General features: G+C 32.1%; 1 protein-coding gene across 1 annotated transcript in view; it reads right to left on the bottom strand.

The window, feature by feature from the left end:
* Positions 1-27807, bottom strand: part of LRRIQ3 (leucine rich repeats and IQ motif containing 3) — a 160040-nt gene that overhangs the window by 42055 nt on the left and 90178 nt on the right. The window contains exon 5 of the mRNA XM_041750740.1: positions 15895-16024. Within this exon, the coding sequence (XP_041606674.1) occupies positions 15895-16024 (130 nt within the window). The remainder of the gene's footprint in view (positions 1-15894; positions 16025-27807) is intronic.

The following is a 27807-nucleotide window of genomic DNA, read 5'->3' as shown; positions in this document are numbered from 1 at the left end:
GTATATGCCTGTGCTGAACCTTATGCCAAGTGCTATACACGCATTTTCATTTAATTTTTATGGACTTGAGGAATATCCTTTTATTATGCTCTTTGACCAAAGAAAAAGCAATCACTATAGTTAATATAATTAACACTGTCACAACACACAAAACTTATAATCATAATAATTAACATAACAAAGGTTGATCTCTTCCTCTTATAAATCTAAAGTGGAAAGGGCATCCCTCCCGCATAGTCTAGCTAACTTACTGAAACATAAGCTCTCCAAAGACTGAAGCAAATAAGTGAGGGAATGGTGTGTTTAAACTACCTTAGCCCCAAAGTGACACACTTACATCAAATCACAATCTGTTGACCAGAACTAAATTATGCAGCCCCAATCAAACTTTGATGGAAACTTGGAGACAATGGAAAGCGCCATCAAGTCCAAAGTCTTTTAATTTGTACAATAGTTTGTTAATCGGCTATGGATAAGGTTTTAGTCTAAAGACAATGGAATCAAAGACAAGTCATCTGTGTCCTGCTCCACCCATCAATATACAAATTGAATATACAAAGTTGGAATGGGGAAAGACCAAGCTACAAATGGAAACAATAGGAGGCACACACTAATCACAGGTTCACTCTGTGAAGTTCTACTTCAGGTATGGATTCCTCGATTAGTCCTGGATTATCCCTCATTCTGCTTTTTATGACCCCTCACAAAGGTCATAATGTAGTCCTTAGATCTATTTTTTTTTCCCTTGCTTCCTTTCAGTCTCTCTTGCTCTGGCAATTTAATGGAAGTTACCATGAGGGTATCTAAAACAATAGGTGGGAAGTCCACACACCTAAGCTAAACTCTGTCCTAAATCATCTATTTTCAAAGAACAGGTTTAGACCTTTGTCTCAAAGCCTTATTAAATTTCATGTTTAAGTATTTGGGATTATAGAGTACACAACTTTTCTGAAGGTGAAGAGCTCTAAGTTTAGGAACTTTCTATTCTCTTTTATTTGGCCTTGAAAATCAGCTACTTTGCTGAGATCTTCTTTTCTTTAGGGTTACTTGCCAAACAGTCCCGTACAACCAACACACAGAATACTCCAGTTTTTCAACATCTTCCGCTAGAGCCACTAGCCATACACATTGTTTGCCTCCTAAGTTATCACTGAGAAATGCTTTGCTATTACAAAAGCTGGACTGACATTTGGACTGGAAATGGACATTAGTTTTCTCATCTGATCACTAAGATGAGACCATATTTAAGGTTTTTGTTTGGCAATAATTTCTGTATTTATCAGCATAATTAATCTTAACTTCTATCACATATAAACCCTGAAATCTCAGCAGCTTAGCACAGTAAAGATTTACTAATTCTCACCTAAGAACCAACGTGTGTCAGTAGAACTTGCAGATATGCTAATGGAATAAATGGCTTCCAAGATGTACTTGGCAGAGCAAGATAATGATGCTCTTAATTGCTTTCACTCTGAAGTGATGTTTTACTTTTGCTCACAGTCAAAAGGATAGAAATGATCACATAATTACTACCTTACTGCATGGGAAGCTGGGCAATGCAGGGTAGTATACCGAATATATGGCATTTTTGCTTAGAATCAGAAAACAAATCCAAATATAACTAACTCAAAAGACTCGTTTTTTCTTTCCATCAATTTATCCTTACTTTTATTGAATTTAACATTCTCCCTCTCTGTTCTTGGTAGTAAGGATATTAAAAATATTTTAAAAGAAATCTGAACTATTATACTGATATAAAAGTACATTTTTGTTTGTTTGCTTTTAATTTTAAATCTGGCATGAAAGATTTCTAGTTTTATATGCATGAGTATGCTCTAATTGATCATTTGAAGTAATTTAGTTGATACTATTTTATATCCTGGACTAAAATCCAGTCATTCTAGCAAACAATTTAGGAGAAAAGAAAAAAAAAAAAAGCACTGTTAAAATTGCCTAAAGCACAAGTGGATTGAAATCAGCAAGATATGATAAATTGGATGAATTTGAAAGAAAAATGTTGGAGGCAGAAAATGTAATGTGTTTCAATGGAAACCATAAAATCTGCTTTAGAGTCTTCATTTCAGACTCATAAGTGGATTTAGAGCAAGACAAAGTATGTAATGAGATAAAATAACTAAAGATTGTATAAATCTGATCACAGGCGCTTTGATATAATGACCCTCAAATAATTAACCCTTTGACCTTATATTCTGAATAGGAAATAGCACTTTTGTTCTCAGAAATATCTTTTATATAACAGCTGGCACTTTTTATGAAAGATCTGAATTTACTTCTTCATAACTGTATCTGAAATATAATGCTGTTCTGAAATAACTGTAGGTCTGGCCCATCCTCCAGCTATACTTCCTACAAAGAGTTAAAAAATAACACTAACATAATACATAATTTTAGAATTACAATGTATTTCTGGTATTCCATACCTTTTCTGTATCAATCAAGAAATTTACATGTTTAATTTCCAACACTGAAAAAAATCTCTTAAAATATAAGACAGAAAAAACATTCATTAAGTATGATATACCTTTAAACTATCTGACCTATAGCAATATATCATTTTCATAAAGAAAAAATATTTGGTTTGGCATTATAAAATAGAAACTGGAAGAGATAATTTTAGGTTTATCTTACATTAAAGGTAAAGTAACTATTTATAATAAGCTAAAAATTAATAAGACATAAATTTTGTATAATATTAACCACTAAAGCACTTAGCAGTTAAGCTGTCATATATAATTTGACTGATTTATTTGACAATATAAATGAAACAATGTAATACCTATCCCCATTCTCAAGTTTCACATAGGGCCTTTATCTACACAGTCTTATAGAAGTTCCACTGAAACATGTAGTATCATCCTTACCACTTAATATACTAGCTCCATTAGGTAGGGTTTTATATACCTTGTTTATTGTTGGATTTTGAATGCCTAGAACTGATAAAAATAAAATGTACTAATAACCAAAAATGTAGTAAAAAAAATAGTATAACAAAATACTCTCTCAATTTCAGAACCTGTTGTAAGGGTGAGAGGAAAGAGGTAAAGCATCGGAACAATGATCCACTCATTGTTTATAAAGTGGATGCCCACAGGAAAGGAAAGAAGGCAGGCAATCTGACTTAATCCCCATGTCAACAGAAACTCTGGAAAAAACAGTCAAATGATAATTTCTAGGAGGAAGAGACTTCAACTATTGAATGCCTTTAGCAGGATGGTGCCTGGCGAAAGCACTGCTTATATTAAATAAACCAAGAAGCTATGAGGTTGCACTCTCCAGAGAATGTCATATAAACTATACAACTATCTGAAATAAAAAACAGAAATATTTCATAATGTAAACACTTGCCTCTCAGTGTGAGGTAAACCCATTAAATCTCACTAAAGATTTCATCTATTTTGCTGGGCCATAGGTACTTGTTTTTCAAGGGAAGAAAGAACCTGTAAAGCCACCCTTGATGTTCCAGATCTCTCCCTGTTTTATTTAAGATTCTTGATTATTTGTATCCTTGAAATTATTAGTAAAGTTTGACACTGGGATAAAAATCTATGTTTTATGTGAGTCTAATTTGAGAATTTATTCATGTTAAATCGGCTTGTGGATGAAAGAAAGTGAGGATAACATATAACTTATGTAATCATAAAATCACTCAAATTGGGACATGTTTAAGACTGAGAGACATTATTATTAATAATTACACCAAGAAACAGGTACTAATTGAGACTTTCAAGGGCAAAACTGAGACACAGTCATGGTACAAATAGCCCTGGTTCCTTCATTCATTAGTGTTTTTGTTTTCCTGCAAAATACTTTAAAGTTTTGTCAATTTGAAATGTCTTGCTGAGAAAGTAGATGGGGAAATATGGCCCCTTGTAGGAGCTGCAATATTCAGTAATATATGAATTATTCTGGCTGACCTTATAATAACAATATAAAGATTAGAAAAACCATATCATGACATAATTATATGTTATATTTAATTAAACATTTAAAAATTATATAGTACTACTTATGGACAGTTTGTTTACCCACATTACATTTATCTGCATGAATATTAACATTTAAGAATGACATCTTAAAGTTGGAATTATGGTAACAGATGATAAGAATAGCATTCAAAATAATTTATATACTTTCAGAATCATTGCACATTACGTACATCTCAAAGGAATCTTTGCAGTGCCTAAGGCTTAGGAATTGCTCAAGGTATGAAGATATAAAAATATACAAAATGTATAATTGATGATATTAGAACCATTACCTACCAGGACAGACTTTTTTGGAGATTTTGGAGGCAGCATAAAAACTTAGTTATAAACTAAATTATGTGATTCTTGTTTTTATAAACGAATTTAAGGACCATGAACGGGGCTTAGTGGATCCATGTGCCCCTTGAAATTATGAATAAAATAAATGTGGGTTCATATCTGCAGTTTGGGGAACAAAGAGAGGCTAATTATTTTATCACATTCTTAAATTTCCTCAGATTTGGATTCGTGAAAAAAGGAAAAAGAATATTAAGAATCACAGAAACTCTGTCTAGGGGATAGGTCCTCTTCACGATGACCTATTTTATGAGACAATAATTGCTCACATTCATGCTCTGGTTAATGAAGGCATTTCTGGCATAGTAGGAGCTTGGTACCTATTAGCAGACTGTACCATTTTGAAAAATATTAACCTGTAGCCATTCATTCCAATTCTCTTTACCTTAAAAGGAGAGAGGGCTAATTGCCTAACTGCTTTTTACTAAACTCTCTCTCCCCTACTTAACAACCTATATTTTGTAAACCTTCTGATATCCCCAAGGATTAACTTTGGGGATAACATTTTGATTATTCAAATATTCTAATTACAATGTTCTTTTGTATATCATATATCGATCAATTTTCAAATTATAAATAAGATATTCATAACACATGATGTGATGAGCAGTGGGTGTTATATGGAACTGATAAATTATTGAACACTACCATCTGAAACTAATGATGTACTATATGTTGGCTAATTGAATTTAAATTAAAAAAAGATTCATAACACCAAAAATGTCTTTGGATCATAATTTAAAAATTCTGTTATTCAGAAGGTTGATTTCTTTCTTTCAGTGTCTTGAGTTTATTATGAATATGAAGACCACAGATTATAAAACTCTTCAAAAAATTAAATTTGACATTGTCTTCACTTCTTTATTTCCATTCACTTTGAACTTTTGCAAGCATTGTTTCTGTCTGCCACGTTGTTGAAGTTGGTCATTGTCAATTTCACAACCAACTCCCTATGTTCAAATTCAATAAATACTCTTTGTTCTTTTATTCCAAGACTTTTCAGCTAGTATTCAATTCAGTTGAATAGTCTCTTTTTATTTTAAATTAGTTTTATCAGATTAGTATATGTATATGTTTTTTAGGTCACAAAGTATTATAAAGCCTAACATTTTAAAAAATTCTCACTAATAAAGACAACAAAAATAAGACATCAATACTAAGTCTTGATCAGAAATAGTACATAGTTATTTAAAGCACAAACCTTGATTTGGCAATTCACATTTACAGAAAGAAGCTACAGTTTCTTATTAAAAATATTTGAGTTATCTTATTTGAGAGATTTTATATATATATGAAATTTATATGCATATGTATTTCATATTCATTTCACACACACACATATATATAGATACATATGTATATTCCTTACTATGTTATATTTTATCATAATTATATAATATGAAGAAATATACTCTCAAGAAAACATATTATAAAGAAAAAATACTGTAAAGAAAATATTTTTTACCAAGCTCCAGGTGGATTCTCCCTAAACCATCCATTTTGCCTCAGTGTGCCATAATATTTTATCATTTTCAACATGTGCTATGTATGATTCAAGTAAGGCTGAGAAATAATGCTTTGTAAGTTTGTAGAATAACTGTTCACTATTATACCTCAAGTTCACATAGCTACTTAATACTTGTTGAGAAATTAATGAATAAAAGGATAAAATACATAATTAGACATATAGGGTATCAGGAGATTTTATTGTATCCTTGTTGGCTCTATAGCAAAGCATGAATGTTATGTTTAAGAGAGGGTAACAAGGAATTACTACTATCCATTTGTTTACTTGTTGCCATACAATTTACCTCTTTCAGATAAAGGTATAAATCATTTATATATTGACTCAAGATCACTTAAGAATACTCCCTGTGGGCAAAATATACTGCCAGATGTTACAGAAGACAGAGAGAAATAAACAAATAAATAAAGTCATTGTTTTTAAGGAATTCATATTTTGGCAAGAGGAAGTTTGCCCAAAACAACCATAACAAAAAGTAGAGACAAATAGAGTGTTATGGGATGCATAAGACCAAGGCATTAATTGTGATTGTTAGGGAGAACAAAAGTTTACTGGATAAAACAAATGTAATTACAGTATTGCAGATAAGTGGGTTTCAAAAGGCAAAAACAGATGTACTTAAGGTGGAGTAAAATATCACTCAATTAAAAAAAAAAATGAAAGCAGTTTTTTGTCCTGAATTGATAAAAATTCATGTGCCCCCAAAATCTTTTCAAGAACATAAATACAATTTCTGACTGCTTTTAAAATTAACCATTTTATTAAAGCAAGTATAAAGTAATTTGTTATGATTTAAATAAAAGAAATATGGGAAAATGTTATTTTTGCTCTACTTCTAATTATAATGATTTTAGATAAATAATATACTCTTCTATTTCAATAGCTTTTTAAACATGAGAAATATTAAAAATTAATGGGAAACAATAGAATTTCATATAAAATGGGTGGTTCCACAATATGTTGAATGACAAAAGGGATGACAGATTTTATTAGATTTCATATTCAGATAGCTTAATCTATTACAACCATATTCCCATGCACATAATTTAATTATTACATAGTGAAACATTTATAGTTCTCAAGAGGCATCACTATTAAACAGAAAGGACACTAGGTTTTGAATGAGGAAACAGAACCTAGAAATAGTACTAGCTCTGACACTTTGGATCATGTGACCTTGGATAAACTCCGTTTAAACGGATAAATTAAATCCGTTAAATGGATAAATTCCGTTTCCTCATGGAAAAAAAAATTTAATTGTTACAATGTGACATCATCTAGCACTGGTATGGCTAAGACATTTTAATTTTCACAATACATTGGTTGTGGTTGCAAAAAACACTCCATTGAGAGGGAAGTATGATTTATGAATGTTTTCTAAGGGTTCAGTCATCCCTTGCTTTGGAATAGGTATCCCAAAACTCTCTACTTCCTCCTCTTGTTCCTACTTTTCCTTCCTTCTACATATTTAATAAAAAATATGGCTCAATTTAAAGTCAGCTCAATTTAAAATATTAATATAGACTTTAGATTAAACAGGAAGCTTTAAATAACACATTTTTGCTTTCTCTTTGAACCCCAGTACAATGAGAAATAAAACATGGGTGACACCAAAAATTATTTGGAAGCTAGTAGCACATTGATGAAGGGTAACTGACAACTAACCACTATGAAGTTGAATTAAAGAATAAATAAATAAATAAAAGAATAAAGCTGATTCACAATGCAGAACACTTAAAAAAGGTAGGAAATTTGAAACGTGGTTTAAAAAATCGTTTGAAAGGCATAATTAGATCAACTGACTCTTTGACAACTACACACAAACCAGGTGACTCTTTCATCCATTTGCCCTTAAAGTAGACTAAAGATTTACTCTTTGGAGAAGTTAAACTAGAAAAATTATAGACTTGAGGGCACCAGGTACAGCTAAAGATGGGGGATGACTGAAAACTGGAAGATGAAATGAAAGCCCTCATACCAAGTTGAGAACAACAGCAGTCACTCTTGTATTATAGGTAAAATATTGGAAGAGTCTTCTGAAGAAACCCCATATTATAGGTTCCTGAATAAAGAGCCTAGACACCACTTAATTATCCTACATTAACACCTACAAGTCAATAAAATCAAACCACATATATGAAGTTTCCAAGCAGCATTTCAGAACCTTAATCTTAAGTGAATGAACAAGCAACGATTAGCAGCATTTTCACAAAAGAAAAGTAACTTGGAGAAAAACCATCCACACACACACACACACACACACACACATACAAAAATACACGGTATTAATATCCTTTAAGTTGCAGAGAAGATATTGTATCTATGAACCCAACACAGCAGTATATTTAAAAAATTGATTATAAAATTTAAAAATATAAGTAGAGGATAAAATGAGTAAATACCCCAGAAAAGAGAACAAATATAAAAAGAGGTGGGGTAAATAAGAGATAAAAATTAAGAAAGTTAGAGGATCAGTCCAAGAGGTCCACATGAATAACAGGAGTCACAGAAAGAGAATACACAATGGAGAAAATGATGAAATAAATAAAAGAATAATGTGTCAGCAAAATAGCAGACTAGGAAGTCTCATATTCTTATTCTCCCTCAGAAACATCAAATAAATAACTACAGAATGACTAACATAACTTCAAATGAGCTCTAGAAATGAATCAAAGATTTACAATAACTAGGTAAACCCCAACCAAGGAAAAGTCATGTTTTCAAAACAGTAAGACATTTGTGACATTTTTACTTGCCCTTTCCTCCCCTCTCCCCAGTGTGATGTAGCACAGTCAGGAAGAAGCAGCCCACTTTTCATTTTTCTCCCTTAGGATGGAAAAAGCAGAATAAAACTTGTTTGGAATGTTCTAGCCTGTGTCTGGACTGCCTAGAGGACTGGTTTGTTTCTCACCTGACTCAAATCCTCAGGAGAGGAATGGCAATATAGGTACCAGGCTGAAATCTACTGAAGGCAATAATGATACATAAAACTGCAGGGGAATTGAAGATCCACAGAGTCCTAGGAGAAAATAGTTGAAAGTAGAGAAATGCAAAACAAAATTTATGTCCCGAAAATGAATCCAGGGAGAGACTTTGAGAAATTAGGACATTTAAAGGAACCTGGGGAAAATCAAAACAAAGGAAACCCATACACACACTGACCGAGACAGTATGCCTGCCCAGAAAAGACCTTTGAAGATCTTAAGCCTTTACCCTGAGTAGATCTCAAGGCTTAGGGGTTTGCTAAATAGTGAAAGTCTTCCATGAGGTCAGCAAATATTGAAAGAAGTAGCTATTTTACAAATGCCCAATTTTCAACAATCAGAAAACAGGGGAAAAATAGGGAAACAAGGTCCATTTAAAGAAACAAAATAAATCCACAGTAACTGTCCCTGAACACACATATCAGAATTACTAGATAAAAATTTTACTTATTACTTATAAATTTTATTTTAATTCCAGTAGAGTTAACATACAGTGTTATATTAGTTTCAGGTGTACAATATAGGGATTCAACAATTTTATACGTTACACAGAGCTCATCAAAATAAGTACTCTTTTTTTAAAACGATTTACTTACTTATTTTAGAGAGAGACAGAGAGAAGGGGGGAGGGGCAGAAGGGGAGAATTATATTTAGTATTAATATTAATATTTAAGCAGACTCCATACTGAGCACTGAGCCCGATGCAGGACTCTCTCTCACAACTCTAAGATCAAGATCTGAGCTGAAACTAAATGTTGGATACTTTAATCAACTCTGCTACCCAGGTGTCCCAAAATAAGTATTATTAATCCCCTTCATCTATTCCATCCATCCACCTACCCACCTCTCTGCTGCTAACCATCAGTTTGTTCTCTATAGATAAGAGTTTGTTTTTTTGGTTTCTCTCTCTTTTTAAAATTTGCTCTTGTGTTTTGTTTCTTAAATTCCACAAATGAGTGAAATCAAATGATATATCCCTTTCTCTGACTTATTTTGCTTGACATTATTCTCTCTAGTTCCATCCATGTTATTGGAAATGGCAAGATTTCATTCTTTTTGATGGCAAAGTAATGTTCTACTGTATGTATGTGTGTATATGTACATATCTCCTTTATCCATTTTATCTATCAATGGACAATTGGGCTGCTTCCATAATTTGGTTATTGGAAATAATGCTGCAATAAATATAGGGGTACATATATTAAAATTAGTGCTTTCATATTCTTTGGGTAAATGCCCAGTAGTGGAATTATTGGATCATATGATAGTTCTATCTTTAATTTTTTGAGGAACTTCCATACTCTTTTCTACAGTGGCTGCACCAGTTTGCATTTCTACCAACAGTGCGTGAGGGTTCCTTTTTCTCCACATCCTAACTAACATTTTGTTGTTTATTGTGTTGTTGATGTTAGTCATTCTAACAGGTGTGAAGTGTTATCTCATTGTGGTTTTGATTTTCATTTCCTTGATGATTAGTGATGTTGAATATTTTTTTCATGTTAGACAAAAAAATTTAAAACAACAGTTTTAAATATGCTCAAAAAGACAAAAGAAAAACATAGGTAAATAATGAAAGGAAATAATATATAAACAAAATAAGAATATCAATAAAGAGATGGAAATTATTAAGAAAAATTAAACAGAAATTTTGGAGCAGAAAAATAAAATCACTGAATTGAAAAATTCACTAGCAGTTCAACAGTAGATGTAAAAAAAATGGAAAAATAGCAAAATTAAAGACATCTCTTGAAATAAAGTCTACAGAACAAAATAAAAGCAAATGAAGAAAAATGAACAGGAATAAGGAATTTATGGGATACTGCCAAATGGATCAAAATATGCATTATGGGAATACCAGAAGGCAAATAGAGTAAGGAATAGATGTTATTTGAAGAAATAATAGCAGAACCTCCCAAATTTATGGAAACACATGCATTTACAAATCAGAGAAGTTCTATAAATGTCAAGGAGGATAAGCAAAATGAGACCCATAATGGGAGACATTACCAAAAGACAAACACGTAAAAAGAATCTTAAAAGCTACAAGAGAAAAGTGATTCATTAAATACAAAGGATTTTCAATAATTAGCAGATATGTCAGCAGAAACTCTGCATGCCTAGGAGGCAGTAGGAGGATATATTTAAAGTACTAAATTAAAACAAAAACCTATCGACTGAGAATTCTATATTTAGTATATCTCTGTGATAATTAATTTTATATGGTAACATAGTTAAACCATGGTACCCAGATATCTGGCCAAACATTATATTCTAGATGTTTCTGTAAAGTTATATTTTAGAAGAGATTAGCATTTAAACCAAAAGACCTTGACTAGAGACAAATGAGGGCACTATACAATAAAAAGGTAAATTCACGAAGAAGATATAATAATTATAAACACACACCTACCAAGCATCAGAGGAACAAAATAAATAATACAACCATTTACAGTTTGAACCGGAAATAAACATCTCTACAATAATAGTAGGAGACTTCAATACCTCACTTTCAACATCAGATAGAACAAGAGATCAAAATAACCAGAGGACTTAAACAACATTTTAAACAAATTGGACCTAATAGACATATATAAAATACTACAAACAACAGCAGAATATATATTTTTTTCATGTGCACATAGAACATTGTCTAGGATGAAAGACTTGTACACTGAAACCTACAATATGTTGCCAAAAGAAAGTAAAGATGACACACACAAAAAAAGGAAAAACATCCTATGTTTGTGGACCGGAAGCCTTAGTATAACTAAACTACTACTCAATTTGTAGTAATCTACAAATTCAATGTCCTCCTTATCAAAATCCGAATAGTATTTTAGCAGAAATAGAAAAATCCATCCTAAATTCATCTAAAATTTCAAGGGACCCCAAAGAGCTAAAACAATCCTGAAAAAAGAAGAAGAAAATTGTAGTTGTCACACCTCATCATTTTGAAACTTACTACAAAACTATAGTAATCACAACAGTGTGGTTCCGATAGAAAGACAGTCAATGGAATAGATAGAGGCTCAGAAGTGAATGCTTGTATATAGGATCAAATGATTTTCAAAATGGATAACAATATGACTCAATAGGGAAAGGACAGTCTTTTCACCAAATGATGCTTGAAGATGCCTGGGTGGCTGAGTGGGTTAGGCATATGATTCTTGGTTTTGGCTCAGGTGATGACCTCAGGATTGTGAGACTGAGCCCCGCATCTGGCTCTGCACTGGGCAAGAAGCCTGCTTAAGCTTTCTCTTTCCCTCTACGTCTGATCCTCTGGCCCCCAGACTTGTGCCCTCTCTCTCTCTGTCTTAAAAAATAAAAAACAACAACAAAAAAGTCATGCTCAGAAAATGGAATTCCATGTGCAAAAAGGTAAAGTTGGACTCTCTTATTTTGCAATAGTATACTTTTATGGATCAAAAACTTTTGTGCATCACAGAGTACTATTAAATAAGTAAAATGGAATTTTTTTTAATTCTCCATAGAATAGGAGAATATTTGCAAATCATACACTGATAAGAGATTGATATCTAGAATATGTAAAGAAATCCTGCAATTCAATAGCAACAAAAAAGCTAATGGTATACTTAGAAAACAGACAACAATTGACTTGAATAAACATTTCTACAAAGAGGGTATACACATGGCCAATAAGCACATGAAAAGGTGCTCAGCAAAACTAATCATTAAGGAAATGCAAAACAAAAGCACAATGAGATATGGCCTCACATCCATTAGGATGGTTACCATAAGAAAAAAAAGAAGGAAAAGAAGAGAAAAGAACAAGTGTAGGATGTGAAAAAATTAGAGCCTTCATACACTGTTGCTGGGAATGTAGAATGGTACATCTGCTGTAGAAAACAGTATGATGGTTCTTTAAAACATTAAAATATCATATGATCCAGCAATTCCACTTCTGGCCATATACTCAAAACAACAAAAAGCAGGTTCTCAAAGAGTTATCTGTACACCCATGTTCATAGCAACATTATTCACAATAGCTAAAATATGGAAGAAATCCAAGTGTCAATTAACAGATGAAAGGATAAGCAAAACACAGTTGACCCTTGGACAATGCAGAGATTAGGGGCACCATCCCCCCAAACAGTTGAACTCCATGGAAACTTTTGGATCATCAAAAACTTAACTACTAATAGCTTATCAAGGACCAAAAGTCTTATTGATAACATAAACAGTCAATTAACATATTTTTTGTATGTTAAATGTATTATATAGTATATTCTTACAATAAAGTAAGCTAGAAAAAATTAAGAAAATCATAAGAAAAGATATATTTACAGTACTAATATTTATAAAAAGTAAATCTGTATAAGTGTAGAGTTCAAGCCTATACTGTTCAAAGGTTATAATGGAATATTTATTATTTAACCTTAAAAAGGAAAAAAATATGTGACATGCTTCCACATAAATCAACTTTAAAGACATTATGCTAAATAAAATAAACCAGTCACAAAAGGATAAATATCATATGATTCCACTTATATGAGATGTCTAGAGTAATCAAATTCTAGATGCAGAAGTGGAATAGTGGTTTCAGAGGTTGGGGATGGGAGAGGAATGGGAGGTAGTGTGTAATGGGCACATAGTTTCAATTGAAGAAGGAAGATGGAAAGGTTCTGCAGATGGATGGTCATGATGGTTGAACAATGTAAATATACTTAATGTACAGTTTAAAATGCTTAAGATAGTTAAGTTTTGTGTTATATATACCACCAAAAATATATGAGAGAAATACCCAGAACTGATGGATATAAATTTTCAGATTGAAAAACTATGATAAATTAAATAGAAAAATAATCTGGCCAAGCAAGCAAACAAATATTTATGAGATAAATCACTATGAAATTGCAGAACACCTGGTATAAAAAGAAAATGCTAAAAGTTTCCAGTCAGAAGGGAAAAACAATAAATAGACATTCATATACATCAGATTGAGAACTAAATGGCAATGGACTCAAAGGAAACAATGGAAGTTAGGAGACGATAAAGTAATTCTGAAAAATTTCTCAAAGCTCTACGTAATCAAATCATCAATCAAATATAGGTGTAGCATAATGACTTATGTAGGCTTTCAAGGTTTTAAAAAATGTACCTCCTATATATAATTTCTCAGTACATGAACAGAAAAGGCACTGTATTAAAATAAGAAAATAAACCAAGAAAGACCAAGATACAGAGTACTAGCATGGAGACAAAGGAATTCGCAGGATCCCAGCTTAAGAGGTGTACACCAAAATGGATGATGTAAGAGTAGGTTTAGAGAGTAAGCAGTCCTGATTAAATCAGCAAATAAGCTCAAGCAGAAATATCATGGAAAAAAAAAAACCAAACAAACAAACCATGTGTGGGTGCTTAGGGACGATGGTGGTTTGAATGATATGAGATTTTCAAACAAGTTTTCAAAAAAATGGTGTAAATAAGCAAACATATCCTAATATATTGTTTGGTTCAGCTGTAATATGTCATAATAATTAATATTAATAACACAACCATAATAATTAAAATAGTAAATATTAATTAACCCCCAAATAGTGATGATATAATTCTAAGGGGGGAATAGAGGAGGGGATGTGTATGTTTTATTATGGAGGATTTATAAGAAAATTAAATCTTCATCTTTTATAGTGGATATTTATAAATAATATCTAAAACTAAGAAAAGAAAGTTCAGCAGAATAAGCATGTTATTTGAAATGTAAAAGTAAAACACAGAAGAGTTAGCTAAAATTATTAAGTGATAGGTGTTGGGGTATCAGGAAGACTAAGTATAGAGGTATGATGCTTGGAACTACTATTTTTCCATCATTTCATTTTTGTTTATAACTCTAAGAGTTAAATAACTGGATATAAATAAAATTATTTTTAAATAACAATGTAGAGCTTTATAAAATATGTACGGTATATAAAACTTATAGGTAACTGATGAAATAACAAAGGCACTGACAAATAAGGAACCGGCAGAGACAGACAAAGATACACAAAGAAAACAAAAGGGGATAAAGACACCACTGAGTTTTTAAAAAGAGAAAGATGTGAATATTAAGAATTAAAAGGTCAGAGCAAGAGAGAAATGAGGATATATTCAATAGGTATAAAGTTTCAGTCATACAAGATAAAAATGTTCTAGAGATCTGCTGTGCAACATTATGACTATGGTTAAAATTATTGTATTACATGTTTAAAAAGTCTGTTAAAAGGGTAGGTCTCATGTAAGTGGTTTTATCACAAGAATTTTAAAAGGTATTAAAAAATGACAATTATTTCAAATAATTTTATAAAAGTGATTATGATTCTTCTGTGAAAGGCAGAGGCAAAGAATTCCATTGGCCATACATAAAATTTTATCAAAAACTTCTGCATAAACAACAGAAAAAAAAGTACACATTTGATAACCAAAATCTTATTAACATAGGATAAAATGTATTTTTATTGACAAAAAAATTATGTTCAAAGCCTGAAGGAAATTTAATATCATTTAATTGAAATTATTTATATTAATCAATCTGATACTTGACAGATTTCCTTAAAGAGGAACCATGCTGACACAGCCATACAGCAACAAAGCTATCAATTCAATATGCTGCCAACAGCTATTTCTCTTAATTGCCTAATACTGAAAATTCAGTTGATATCCATGAAACAACTTTCTGAATATTTACATTTATAAAATATTAAATGAGATATGGATATTTTATCTAGAAGTTTCAACATATATTTCATGGAATCTTATATTTGTAATTCAAAATTAACATGCCCAAATTTTTTTAAGATTTTGTTTATTTATTCATGAGAGACACAGAGAGAGAGAGGCAGAGACACAGGCAGAGGGAGAAGCAGGCTCCACGCAGGGAGCCCGACGTGGGACTCGATCCCGGGACTCCAGGATCACGCCCTGGGCTGAAGGCGGCGCTGAACTGCTGAGCCACCCGGGCTGCCCTACATGCCCCATTTTTAATGAATTTACTCTTCATCAAAATATATTCATACATATAATTTAAAAATCCATATAACTAACCTTTTTGAATGAGATGTCTTGACTTTTTTGATTTTATACCAATATCTTGTGTTTTTAATTCATAGATAATAGAGGAAACATGTTTTCTCTGTTCTCTAGGATTTTTTAAATCAACAGGAGAATATAAACTCTGTGGAAACAAAATAAAAGCAATGACAACCATGATAACGTCTGTTCTATATGTTTTAGAATTCTCAAAGAACTCTCACATTTATTATACAGTACCATGGTTGATTTTATTTAAAAAAATCTTTGAGATTAGGCAGATTTAGGAAAAGATGAAAAGAGCTGCACTGTGGATAATTTTGATAAATTGTCTTTCTATTAAGAGTTAATGATATATAAAAAAAAGAGTCAATGATATACTTTGGACCATGCTCGAAGGGAAAAAGGGGCTTGTCAGGAAGGTTCCATGACAAAACTAAACAAACAAGCAAGCCAAGAACCAGCGGGGAAGAGAAGCAAGATGGTGTTGCCCAGAAAGCCTGAAGAAAGATTTAGGTTAAGGAACTGCAAGACGATACTATTTCACAGAATACTAAAAAAGATAGGAGCATAGAAAGAAAGAGAAATGGGACCAGAATGATCACAAGTCTTAAAAATACAAGTGGATCTGATATGTATGGAAGGAATAACAAGTAGAATATTCAAAGGAGCTTCATGGAGAGTTGGGGGCACTATCAGATGTAAGCTATACAATGTCCGTAAATTGGCTGGAAATATCTGAATAATTAATACTTTGTTATCTGTCTGTGTCTTCACCACTGGTTCAAAGGATCCACCAGGCCATCAGGAACCCAGGCTCTTTGAAAATTTATCACCTCTCTCTTACCCTCCAAGGCTTCTATCCTCACGGCTTACTCGTGAGTCAAGATAGCTAGCAGAGCTCTACACACCATGTCCGTGTTTCAGTCACCGAGATGGAGGAAAAGGGGAAAATGGCAAAGGTGTACAGGCTGTGTATCTTAAGGTACGTTCCCAGAGGTCCTTCCAATAACTTCTGTTTACATCTTCATGGCTACTCACGGTGGTGAGAACGGAGAGGGTAAGCAATGCAACCTTTCTTGTAGGTACTTTTCTCCTGGAGTAAAATTTGAGGTTTCTCACCAAGAAAGAAGAAAGGGACAGATATTGGTAGGCAACCACAGTCTGCCACAGAGAAAAAAAATCAGAATTTGAGGAGGGGATATACATTTGTATTCTGAGAAATGTCCCCAGGATATTATGCTTCTTTGATGAATGCCACTGGCCTAAATTCTGAAGACTCACAAATATGTATCTTCAGATAGTATTCCTACTTTTTACATAGCACTCATTAATTACTATGAGCTATGTTTTCACCCAGGAAAATCTCACAGACATCTCATACTCCATAGAATTTAAGTCCTGTCTTTCTTCCAAATATATTATAAGTTATTTCTGGTTTTGGTAAATAGCACTGCCTTCATCCAAGAGGAGAGTCACATAAACTCTAATATATAACAGCAGATAGAATTTTGAAATAAAAAACTTATCGCCATATTTCCCCTACCTTGACCTGCCCACTTGCCCAAACCTCCTTTATCCTACAATTCAGGAGAGACACTGGTGCCCTGTGTCTCTACCCAATTCCAATACTGTACAGAACAGATATTGTTAACTTAATATCCTTGAATTTCTATCTTTTAAATTGTATGTGATTTTTTTCTAATTTATTGAAAACAATTTGTTTTTATGTAATGATTCATGGTGCAAGGATTTTTTAATGCTCATGATAGGTGGTAGGTGTTATGTGGTCCCGGAATGAATCTGTTATTATTCTTCACTAATAATCCACTAGTCAACTCTTACACATTATTTCCTTCCAGTCTTCACATTACAAAAATATTAGTTTTTGCTAGAAAGACAAATAAGCAGTTACTTCTGAGCTTATATATTCTCCTTATATTAAGATTTTCCTAAGTTTGTCAAGAATAATTATATAAACACATTATCACATATCAATGTTATATCGAAATATAACATTATTTCAAGTAATGTTGCTTCTATTTTCATTTGGGCTAATTCTTTCTATTAAACAAAGTATTACAAAAGTAATATAGACCACTGTTTTGCAATCAAACATGTAACAACCAACTCTAAATGCTTTTTCAACCTTAAATTCCTCCATCAGTCCTCTTCAATTAGTCCTCTGCATCATCATTCTTATGTTTCTTGCTTCTATAAATTTTGCTCTATTTTTATAACTGCTGTCTTTCTGTACTAACAATGCAATTCATTGTGCATTAAAATAACCCCAAATTCTATTTCAACCATAGAAATAGACCCTTCAGGATGTAAGGATATGTTGAGCAATCGGTTTCTACTAATACAAATCCCTTTGTCTTCCCCTGAATGAATAAAAGAAATGTGCAAAATAAATGTATATCTGTCAAGTCTGAGTATTCAATCTCTAGGTCAAGTAAAATTGTTAGAAACATAAAATTTAATCATAAAATATAGAATCAAAAATCATAAAATTTAAAATTTAAATCATAAAATTTAATCATAAAAATTATTAGAATCATAAAATTTAAAAATTATATGTTGAAAATTTTAATATTTTTATTCTACTTAAAAATTAAATGCATAGCTAGTTTCCTTCAAAAATACATTTTCTTTAGTTTTTCCACTTATCCTTTTCCATATACCCACATGCCATTGCTTTTCATCATTTAAAATAACTTACCCTTCCTTGGCTTTTATAAAATAATCCATGACAAAGTTTGCATATGTGACAGACAGTGAAACAAATTTAAGAAGATGAGCATCGAAAGCCCTAAGTGAACTGAGGCTTACAGGAGCTACCAAGGTAAAGAAACTGGGCTTCTCTGTGTACACAGTACAATAAGGGGAAAAAAGGATGTGCCCACTTACTATTCAAAATCAAAAATATTCAAAAATCATGGAGAAGGAAAAGTTATCAGAAGACTGGGGATAATCTAACAAATACCTTGTTTTCAAAAACAGAAAGTATATTCTATTAATTGTACCTTACGTCCCGTAAGCCTAACACTGGTCCTCAAGAATTTTAGAAAATAGTTTTAAGGATGTTTGTTAGCACTTAAAAGAGGAATAATCACTAGGGAGCAGTGTGAGTTGACAAGTGAATACATCAGATATAATTTCATTTTTAAGAGGGCCAAAATTAATTCAGGTCCAAACATCCTGGATATGATAAATCTGCATTTCAGTGATATGTTCAGATAAATGGTTTCACAATTTTGAAAGACAACATGATTAGATGGAGATCAGAGATGAGTCATCATATGAAAAAGAGTAAGGATTAATAAAATGATACAACTTGAAGTGGGATCTCTAATGTCATAAGCAGACTTGTTCTTAGCTCTATCATGATAAGTTTCTATACTAATTATTTAATAATATAAAAGAAATGTGTATGACATTTTTAGGTGAGGTGGAAAAGAACAAAATCAGTTAACACAAGACAGAAATTTTAAATATTATCAATTGACTGGGGCAATCAATTAAACAGATGAAGTACAATAGAAATAAATATTACCTTTGGAATGTAGTTTTGTTTTCACATTATGTATTATGCAAATCAGAGCCCTTTAACTTTAAAGGAAATTATAAGCCTTTAACCAAAATAGATTGTTAACCAAGACTCATTGTTATATTATCTATGCATTCCTATACCACTTATACTGTAACTGATCAAAGATTTGCTTTGTCTACACTATATATGGTCATTCTAAATAGGCTCCATTTCAAGGGTAATCTCAAACCTTTTAAGAATCACAATGAAGTCACTGGTCCTTTGGCATCTTACCACCTGGTTTCTGTTGTTTTTGTCCTCTTTCCTACATCTTTAGAAGTGCTAATCCAAATCTTAGGTTTTCCATATAATACTCAAAGGAATAACTTTAGGAATATGCTAAAACCCAAACTAAAAAAAAGTTGCTCTTTTCTGTCTGAATGAAAACTTTAACTCTAGTGTTTGGCTACAACAATTTGGCACGCAATTCCTTCAACATAAGAGAGGCTAATATACAGAGATGCACGTATGGCAGGCACCACTTGAACTCTGCTTTTAAGACTAAGTGCTGGTTAACAGAAGAAAAAAAAAAACAGAGAAAGGGGAATGATTAAAATAAAGTTTTGTGAGAAAAAAATACTTTTTAAGATATTCCCCTAGAAGCAACTGGCAGGCTTAACTGTTTTTTTTTTTTTAAACTCTACTATCTTATATTTGATCCCATTCTTACTTTATCTTAACAAAGAAGACTAGAAATGATAATACTCTGGATACATGAGGAAGAGAATTCACAAAAGATGACCTGGATAAACAAATACAGGACACATAGTAGATATAGAAAGAAGTGTGACATTTCTCTTCTATACAAAAAGTAGCCATGGGAAATGAAGGTGACTGAATATTATATTTTGCTGCAAATATCCATTTAAAGAACACATGGGGAAAAAAGCATAATAGAAAGGTATGCTCCCTCAGCTGAAGAATGCTTAAGGTCTGAGGTCCATTATTACCAAGATTAGAGGTGCCAATGTATAAATTACTGAAGCCCACTCTTTGTCCGCTCCATTGCTGTAGATACTTGCTTGTCAAACCCAGTAAAAAAGATGCTGCAAACTTCCATAAAGATTTTAGAATAGGGTATAATTTCAAGTTGAGAGAAGAGAGGGCTAGTTCATTAACATTAATCGGTATTAGGTAAAGTAAATAAAGGACATGAAAAATTTCACGGTATACAGATTTACGTTTCTTTAAAAATATTCCAAAAATTTATTTCCTTAATTATTATTTACATGACAATGCAATTCTATTCAAAGTCCTATTTTTCACTAATATATTGATTACACTAATAGCCAATATATTATATAGCAATAATTAAGAATAATTCAATATCTGGTTCACCTAAAGAACACATTTTTAAAAGTGTATACCTCTACAAATATTATTTTGTTTATAACTTTCAAAGCATTTATTGCACTCTACCTTATATCATAGTTAAGTACATTTCTCACCCCTAGAAGAAATTATTCTCTCTGAGGACTGGGTCTGTGGTTTACTTATCTCGGTATCCCTGCACCACTTTGATTGGATTCTTCAACCTCTGTTGCAGTATCAACTCACAAATAACAAAAAAGGATTGAGAAATTTGATTAGTTTATTCAACAAATATGTATTGAGTGCCAACTATATCCATGGCACCATGTTAGATATCAGTACAAAGTTATTATTTTGTGAATATTTAAATTCTAGACTTCTCAAAATATTTCGTAACTTAATGAAATATTTCATAATCTAATATTCTATGTAGATGTGGAAAACATAAAAAGCAAGATAAAGACATCTGAAGTGAGAAAAACTTTGTTTCTATTTAATAAGATTTGATTAAACTGAAACTGAGGATATCTACAGAGAGAGAGAGAAAGAGACAGAGAGGGAGAGAGAGAGAGAGAGAGAATTGAGATCCTTAATGCTAAATACATTCCTAATAAAAATCTGCACTTTATTAAACCTTATGTGTTAATTGATTATGATATTTTAATTAGTGTATCTAATCATTTTGAAATGATATTAGCAATATAAGTTAAGACTGTTTAAGTAATCACCAGACGAGACAAGTTCATATGGTGATATAAAATTTAATGATGGACAACAAAGAGAATTTTCTAAAGGAAAAACAAACAAAAACCAAAAAACAAAACAAAACAAAAAACCCAACAACTGTTCCTTACTAGTAACACACAAGCTCAAGAGTTTATGTTTCTATGTGTATTTAACAATGCGCACATTTATCTAAAGAGAAAAAGGAAGAGATAGGGACTGCCAATATTTTACTAATGTTTATGTTGCTCTTCTTTACCCTAAACACCATAAACAAATCCACCAGTTTAGAGGGCCTGTGCTTTAAATTAGTGTTTAGAATCTGAAGAAGGGGTTATATTTATCAAACATATACATATACACATGCACCCCTCAATAAATTAACAAAGTAATATATACACAATTATGTTTCTAAGTAAAGCGTATTATAATCAATTTAAATATGCTTTATACATACATATTGATAAACTATCAAATTGATTCAGTAACAATTACTTGGGTAATATTTTCTAAAACTGAGGTTTCAGCCGCCTGCAACTGGGAGTAATCTCATTTGGGACTTTAGAGCATTAGTAAATGTTCCTTCATATAAGCTTTTATTACAATACTGAGGATTAAAATGGCTGTTTCAAATGCAGTATAATTATGCTCCTTCCTCCTGAATGCTACATATGTGCTGAGGACTGCAGGGGAGAGAGAGACAGACAGACAGACAGACTCAGTAAGTGCAATCACTGATCTGGGCGGCCAGCCCCAAAGTTCCTTAGCCCCAGCACAAATCTGTCTATCTGACTTCAGAGTATTCTGCACAGCTTCTTTAACAACCTCAGCCCTACTCTCTTATTGGAAATATTTCAGCCATGGTCCAGAGTTTACTATTTACATAAGGTCCAATATTTCTGTGGCTGAATAAAAGGATCAAAACTGTAGTCACCAAAACTTTGAAAGATACAAACAGGTTTATTCTAGGTTCATAAACTATTAGAAGAGGTATTGCCAAAATCCTTGTATTTCATTAAATAACAACTGAAATATAAAGAAATGCCTGCAGTTTACGATGAGTCCCTCCAGGCTTTACAGGCGAATATGGTCACTAAACACTGTGCTTAGATGAAATATCTATAAAACTATCTTAAATAGACCGGAGAGCATCAGAGTGATTCAATAGTTAATATTTTCTAAGTCATGGTACCTAAATCAGTTTTAAGAAAATTGCATGTCAACTTCTAGATGACTCCTAAAACACTAATTTTTGTCCTTCAAGGCACAGACCAATATTGAAATACATTGAAATAGCTGCTCTCTCTTTCCTTGAACAAATAAAAATTCATTCTAAGTAAGTGGTAAAGAATGATCATTTTATTGGTTTTGTTATGTTTTTTTATTAGAAAAGGGTGGACAGCTGGAAAAGTTTTGAATTATCAGTCTTTGTAAAGCAAAATTTTTATGAGGGTACATTTCACTGGATTTAAAAACAGTAATATTAGCTTTCTTGTATGAGGAAATAATTTCATGATCATTTTCATGCAAGTTTCAAACTGCTAAAATATGCTGGCTTGGATGAATTACTAAGTGCATTTCTCTTTTCAACTTTACACTTATCTTGTGTGTACAGCTGATATCCCTAGTGTCCAATGAGAGACAGGTTTTCATCCTGTTGTCCAGGGAATGATGTGCACAACTCCTTTTGACACTGATGAGAGGTGAATACATAAATCCAGCCCACTTCAGTGAAAATTGACCCATAATTTTTTTTTACCCTGAAGAAAAATACAGTGATAAAATTTAAAGATGGGAAGAAAAATAGGTAAACTCTTGAGGTATATACCATTAGTTAATGATAGTGAGCAAACATTACACATTCCCTTGAGGACAGTGAGCTCGATACCCTTTTAAGTACTCACAAATCCTAATAATCATGGCTCCCTGTGATAGCAAGAAACCTAAAAGTATGAATGATAGTTTTTTAAATATTTCAACATTTAAATATTGAAATATTTAAAATATTTCAAAAGTTAAAACTGAAAAGGAAATACATTCTTTATATATTTTCTCCTACCTCTACTCTCCATTAAGATGTTTAAGAAATGCGTAGTATGTGCATTTCCTACATATTTAGTAGTTGAGAATATACGCTATTTCCCACACAAGGACTATGCCCCAATTTCAAAAAATATAGATCTTGCATAAGACTTGAATGTTGTCTCTGAACTAGTATTTTCAAGATTTATCAACACTGTTAAGATCTGGGGTAAAAAATTACCTGGCACAGTGAGTCAGATCAATTGTCCCTATACAAAGTACCCTACCTCTAACAGTATCAAAAAGAAACATGCTGTGAAAAGTTAAGGCTCTCCATTTTCATTTTCTTTAATTATCCATTAAAAATATACATTATTTTATCTATATATTTTATTTTATTTTGTTTATATAATCAGCTTGTATTATTTCTGGAATAATGAATTTTATTATTATGACCACAGTATGGAGTAACCCCTTTATCTTCTTTATCTTTGAAAAGTATTCTAAGTTCTAGCATAACAGCACTGGCAAGAAATCGTTTTATTTACATAGTTCATAACCTAAGATCTTCTTGTGCTGTTTTATTTTTGACTTGCATCTTATTTTCATCTGTCTTCTTTCAATGATAACTTTATTTCTTTCTCCCACATAGAAAGAGCTCAATGATAAGCAGACTTCCATTAACTACTTTTTTCATAGTAGCACAGTGAAATAGTATTTAAGAAAATATATTAAAATTACTCCATGAGTTATAACTCAAAATAATATAAGTAGAGCTTTTACTTCTTTTAAATGCAACACAGCATTTTAAATCAGTTAATATTTGTTAAGTGCCTCCTATGTGCATATCACTGTGCTAGATAAAGGGTGGCAAAAACAAAATAAAATACAACTTGTCATAAAAGATTTATTTTCTGTGTAGAGACATTACCATAAAAGTCACTTTCAAAGGCAGTGTGTAAATAAATTTAAATAGAAACATACACAAGAAAAATTATAGTAATAATATTGCAGTTAAATCAGAGAATCAGTTTTTCCTGATATTGATAAAGACCAAATCTTGGTTTTGGGATATTATCAAGGACTTTTTCTTTAAAGATTTTATTTATTTATTCATGAGAGAAACACTGAGAGATGCAGAGACACAGGTAGAGGGAGAAGCAGGCTTTCCCACAAGGAACCTGATGTTGGACCCCAGGATCACGCCCTGAGCAGAAGGCAGACGCTCAACTGCTGAACCACACAGGTGTCCCAATGACTTTTTTTTTTTTTTTTTTTTTTGATGCTGCAAGCTAAAGTGAAGACAGAGAGTTAAAGAGGTACAATTCTGGGAATAATCTTATTCTTAAACAAACAAACAAAAAAAGGATATTCTGGGAAGGAGGTTTTGGCCTTGGTGCCACGAACTTAAGGTGAATGAATGAAGGCATTTTAGTGCTTACTTTGTGTACAGACCATCTGATGGCATATTGTAGAAAGAAGGCAACGTGCTGGAATGGAGGTGAATTGGAGGGAGGACACAAAACAATGCTTTTATATATTAGTTCTATCTATAAAAAAGAGGAGACTTTGCTTTCAATAGCTAATTCATAGCAAGATCAAATATAGTTAATTCTAATACTGGAATCTCTCACAATACACAGCAATAGTTTTGTCTTGAAGAAAAACCTGCTGGTGAGATACATTCTGTTCCTGTAATCACTCCCTCCTTTGGAGCTACTAAATCCCCAACATACACACTCCCCTCTCTTTTCAATTCTAGGGCCTAAGATAAGAGACAATTAGCCTCTCTGGACCAATACTTAGAGTTCCCTATTAATTTACCTTTGCTCAAAGCCTGACACATAATTCTGGTAATTATTATATTTTTATCTCTTTCGTGAGCCCACATCACTTTATCTGCCTTTGCAATGTTCCCATTTCTAACTCAACATCTGCCTTGGGCCATTTCCCAAGCCGTCGTTCTAGAAATGCAATCTTTAATACCAGTTTTCTTCTTAAGACAATCCTTTAACGTAGTGTCTAAGCTTTGATACCTGAGGTTAGACCTCATTAATACCAGCTATTTTAACCTGACCTGATTTCAATGCTGCTAAGTTTTTCACAGTAGTTCATCAATTGTTGCTAGTCATGTGACAGTGAATAGAGCTCATGGTACTCATTAGATGTGGAGCTACTTACCAAACTGACCCTCCTTTCCTAGTTCCTAGAACCAGAACCACTCTGTGTCACCTGTACTAATCCAGTGGTCAAGCTCAAATTCTTTCTTAACCTAACCAATTTTACTTTATTTAATAATGTATCTTGTCCTGTGAATAACAAGATAAAATGTAAAAGTTCCAATTTGAATGATATTGTAAAAACGGTAAGTATCATCAGAAGTTTGAGCTCATTGTAAAGCATCTTGAAGAAACTGGAAACATGAATTGGACAGATGCAAAAACGTAGATGACAATTTATGTAAGGAAAACATGGGGCAAACAGGTAAGAATGAACAAGGAGACTGGAGACTAAACCAGCTGAAGTGTACTGTTTATAACAGAATAATGAGCAAAATACATTGAAAAGATAAAATGAAATAAAATGCTAAAAGGCCCATCAATTACTGAAATCTACAATCTCTATTATGCTCTTTCATCTTTCATCTGGAAACCTTCCTACATTTTCTTGTCATCTGTCTATGATATTTCATTATCAGAATAACTTTAGTCTGGTGGCTATAAGATTTCACTATTTACTCTCCTCTTTATATCATAAATAAAGCAATTAAATAACCATCATAACATGTGGTCACCCACTATCCTATACAAAAGTTTGAATAACAAATGTAACTTACTAATCCTAAGTAACTTCACAGGTATAAAGGCACAATGATATTAAAAGGCACAGAGAGACTACTGCTTGCCAAATAATCATTTTCAGCACTCAAGTGAAAATTAAAATGTTCATCAACAGCCCTACCCAACTTTACTTTCCACGAATCCTCTCATAAATCTCTTAGTATGTATAGTGAGGATAGCTTCCTTTCTATTCACATATCTGCCAAGCTGATTCTTACCTCCACAGCTTTGACAATATATTTTCTAAATGTTTTCCTTGATCTTTTTTGACATTCAGTTTTTTATATGTTCCACCACACACTGGATGCTTAATTATATAGACATGTTGGTCATTATTCTATTACCTCATCTAAATAACAAATTCTTAATGAACGAAAAAAACTCCATTCTTCATTTCCCTAAGGCATGCTAAGGTGGAAAATGAAAGCATTAAAGAACATAAAAATTTGAAATTTGAAACCAAGTTTTAACACTCCTAAAAGGTATCTATATCGATACTTATTTGTATGTATAAACTTATGTATGTATCTATTGCCTTAAAGTATGGAGGCAAAGCTGATTTTATGATTATAAAGGTCATGAAATCTGCACTAAACCATATAGTTTATCAGTGGGATAAATCAGTGTCCTAAGGATGAAAAAACATCAATTGTTTCTAAGGGCTTTGAAGATTCTTTCCATTTGTCAACTTTCAGAAACGTGCTCTCCGTATCAACTCTCCATATCTGATTTTCTATCTATGCATGAATATTAAAATTGCAGACTTTCAAAATGCTTGGAAGTAAACAATATAACATTTGTACACATGGGAGGAGTTTGCATATTGATTAGTTTTTGAGTCTAACGATATAAAACACAAATTTGAGGGTAATAGATTTTAACCTTAATTGTAACATTATTCAAACGATATTATTGAAGATTCTTAGGATACTGGACTTTTTTCTTCAGTAACATATTATTTAAATAACAAGAACTTTGCAATGCCAAGTGATTGTGTGGGGGTAGACATATAGATCAATAGAATAGAACTTGGAGTCCAGAAATAAGCCCTTGCGTATGGTCAATTTAGTTCTGACAAGGATACCAAGATAATTCAACAGAAGGACGAGGATTTTTTTTTCAAAGAATGGTGCTGTACAACTGCATATACACATATAAAATAATGATGTGGGATTCCTAATTCATACTATATAATGAATAACTTAAGATTAATTGTAGGCTTAAATAGAAGAGATAAAATTATAAAGCTCTTAGAAAAACACATAGAAATATTTAAGATCTTGGTTCAAATAATTGTTTCTTATATTTGCATGGAAAATATAAGTGATAAAGGAAAAAAGAGATCAATTTTATCAAAATTAAAAGCTTTTGTGTTTCAAAGGATATCGTTAAAAATGTCAAAGACAATCTACATAATGGGAAAAATATTTTCAAATCATA

The sequence above is a fragment of the Vulpes lagopus genome, chromosome 3 (assembly GCF_018345385.1).
Source record: "Vulpes lagopus strain Blue_001 chromosome 3, ASM1834538v1, whole genome shotgun sequence".
NCBI classification, from domain to species: Eukaryota; Metazoa; Chordata; class Mammalia; order Carnivora; family Canidae; genus Vulpes; species Vulpes lagopus.
The sequence above is the reverse complement of the archived record's forward strand: the minus strand, read 5'-3'. Positions and strand labels throughout refer to the sequence as shown.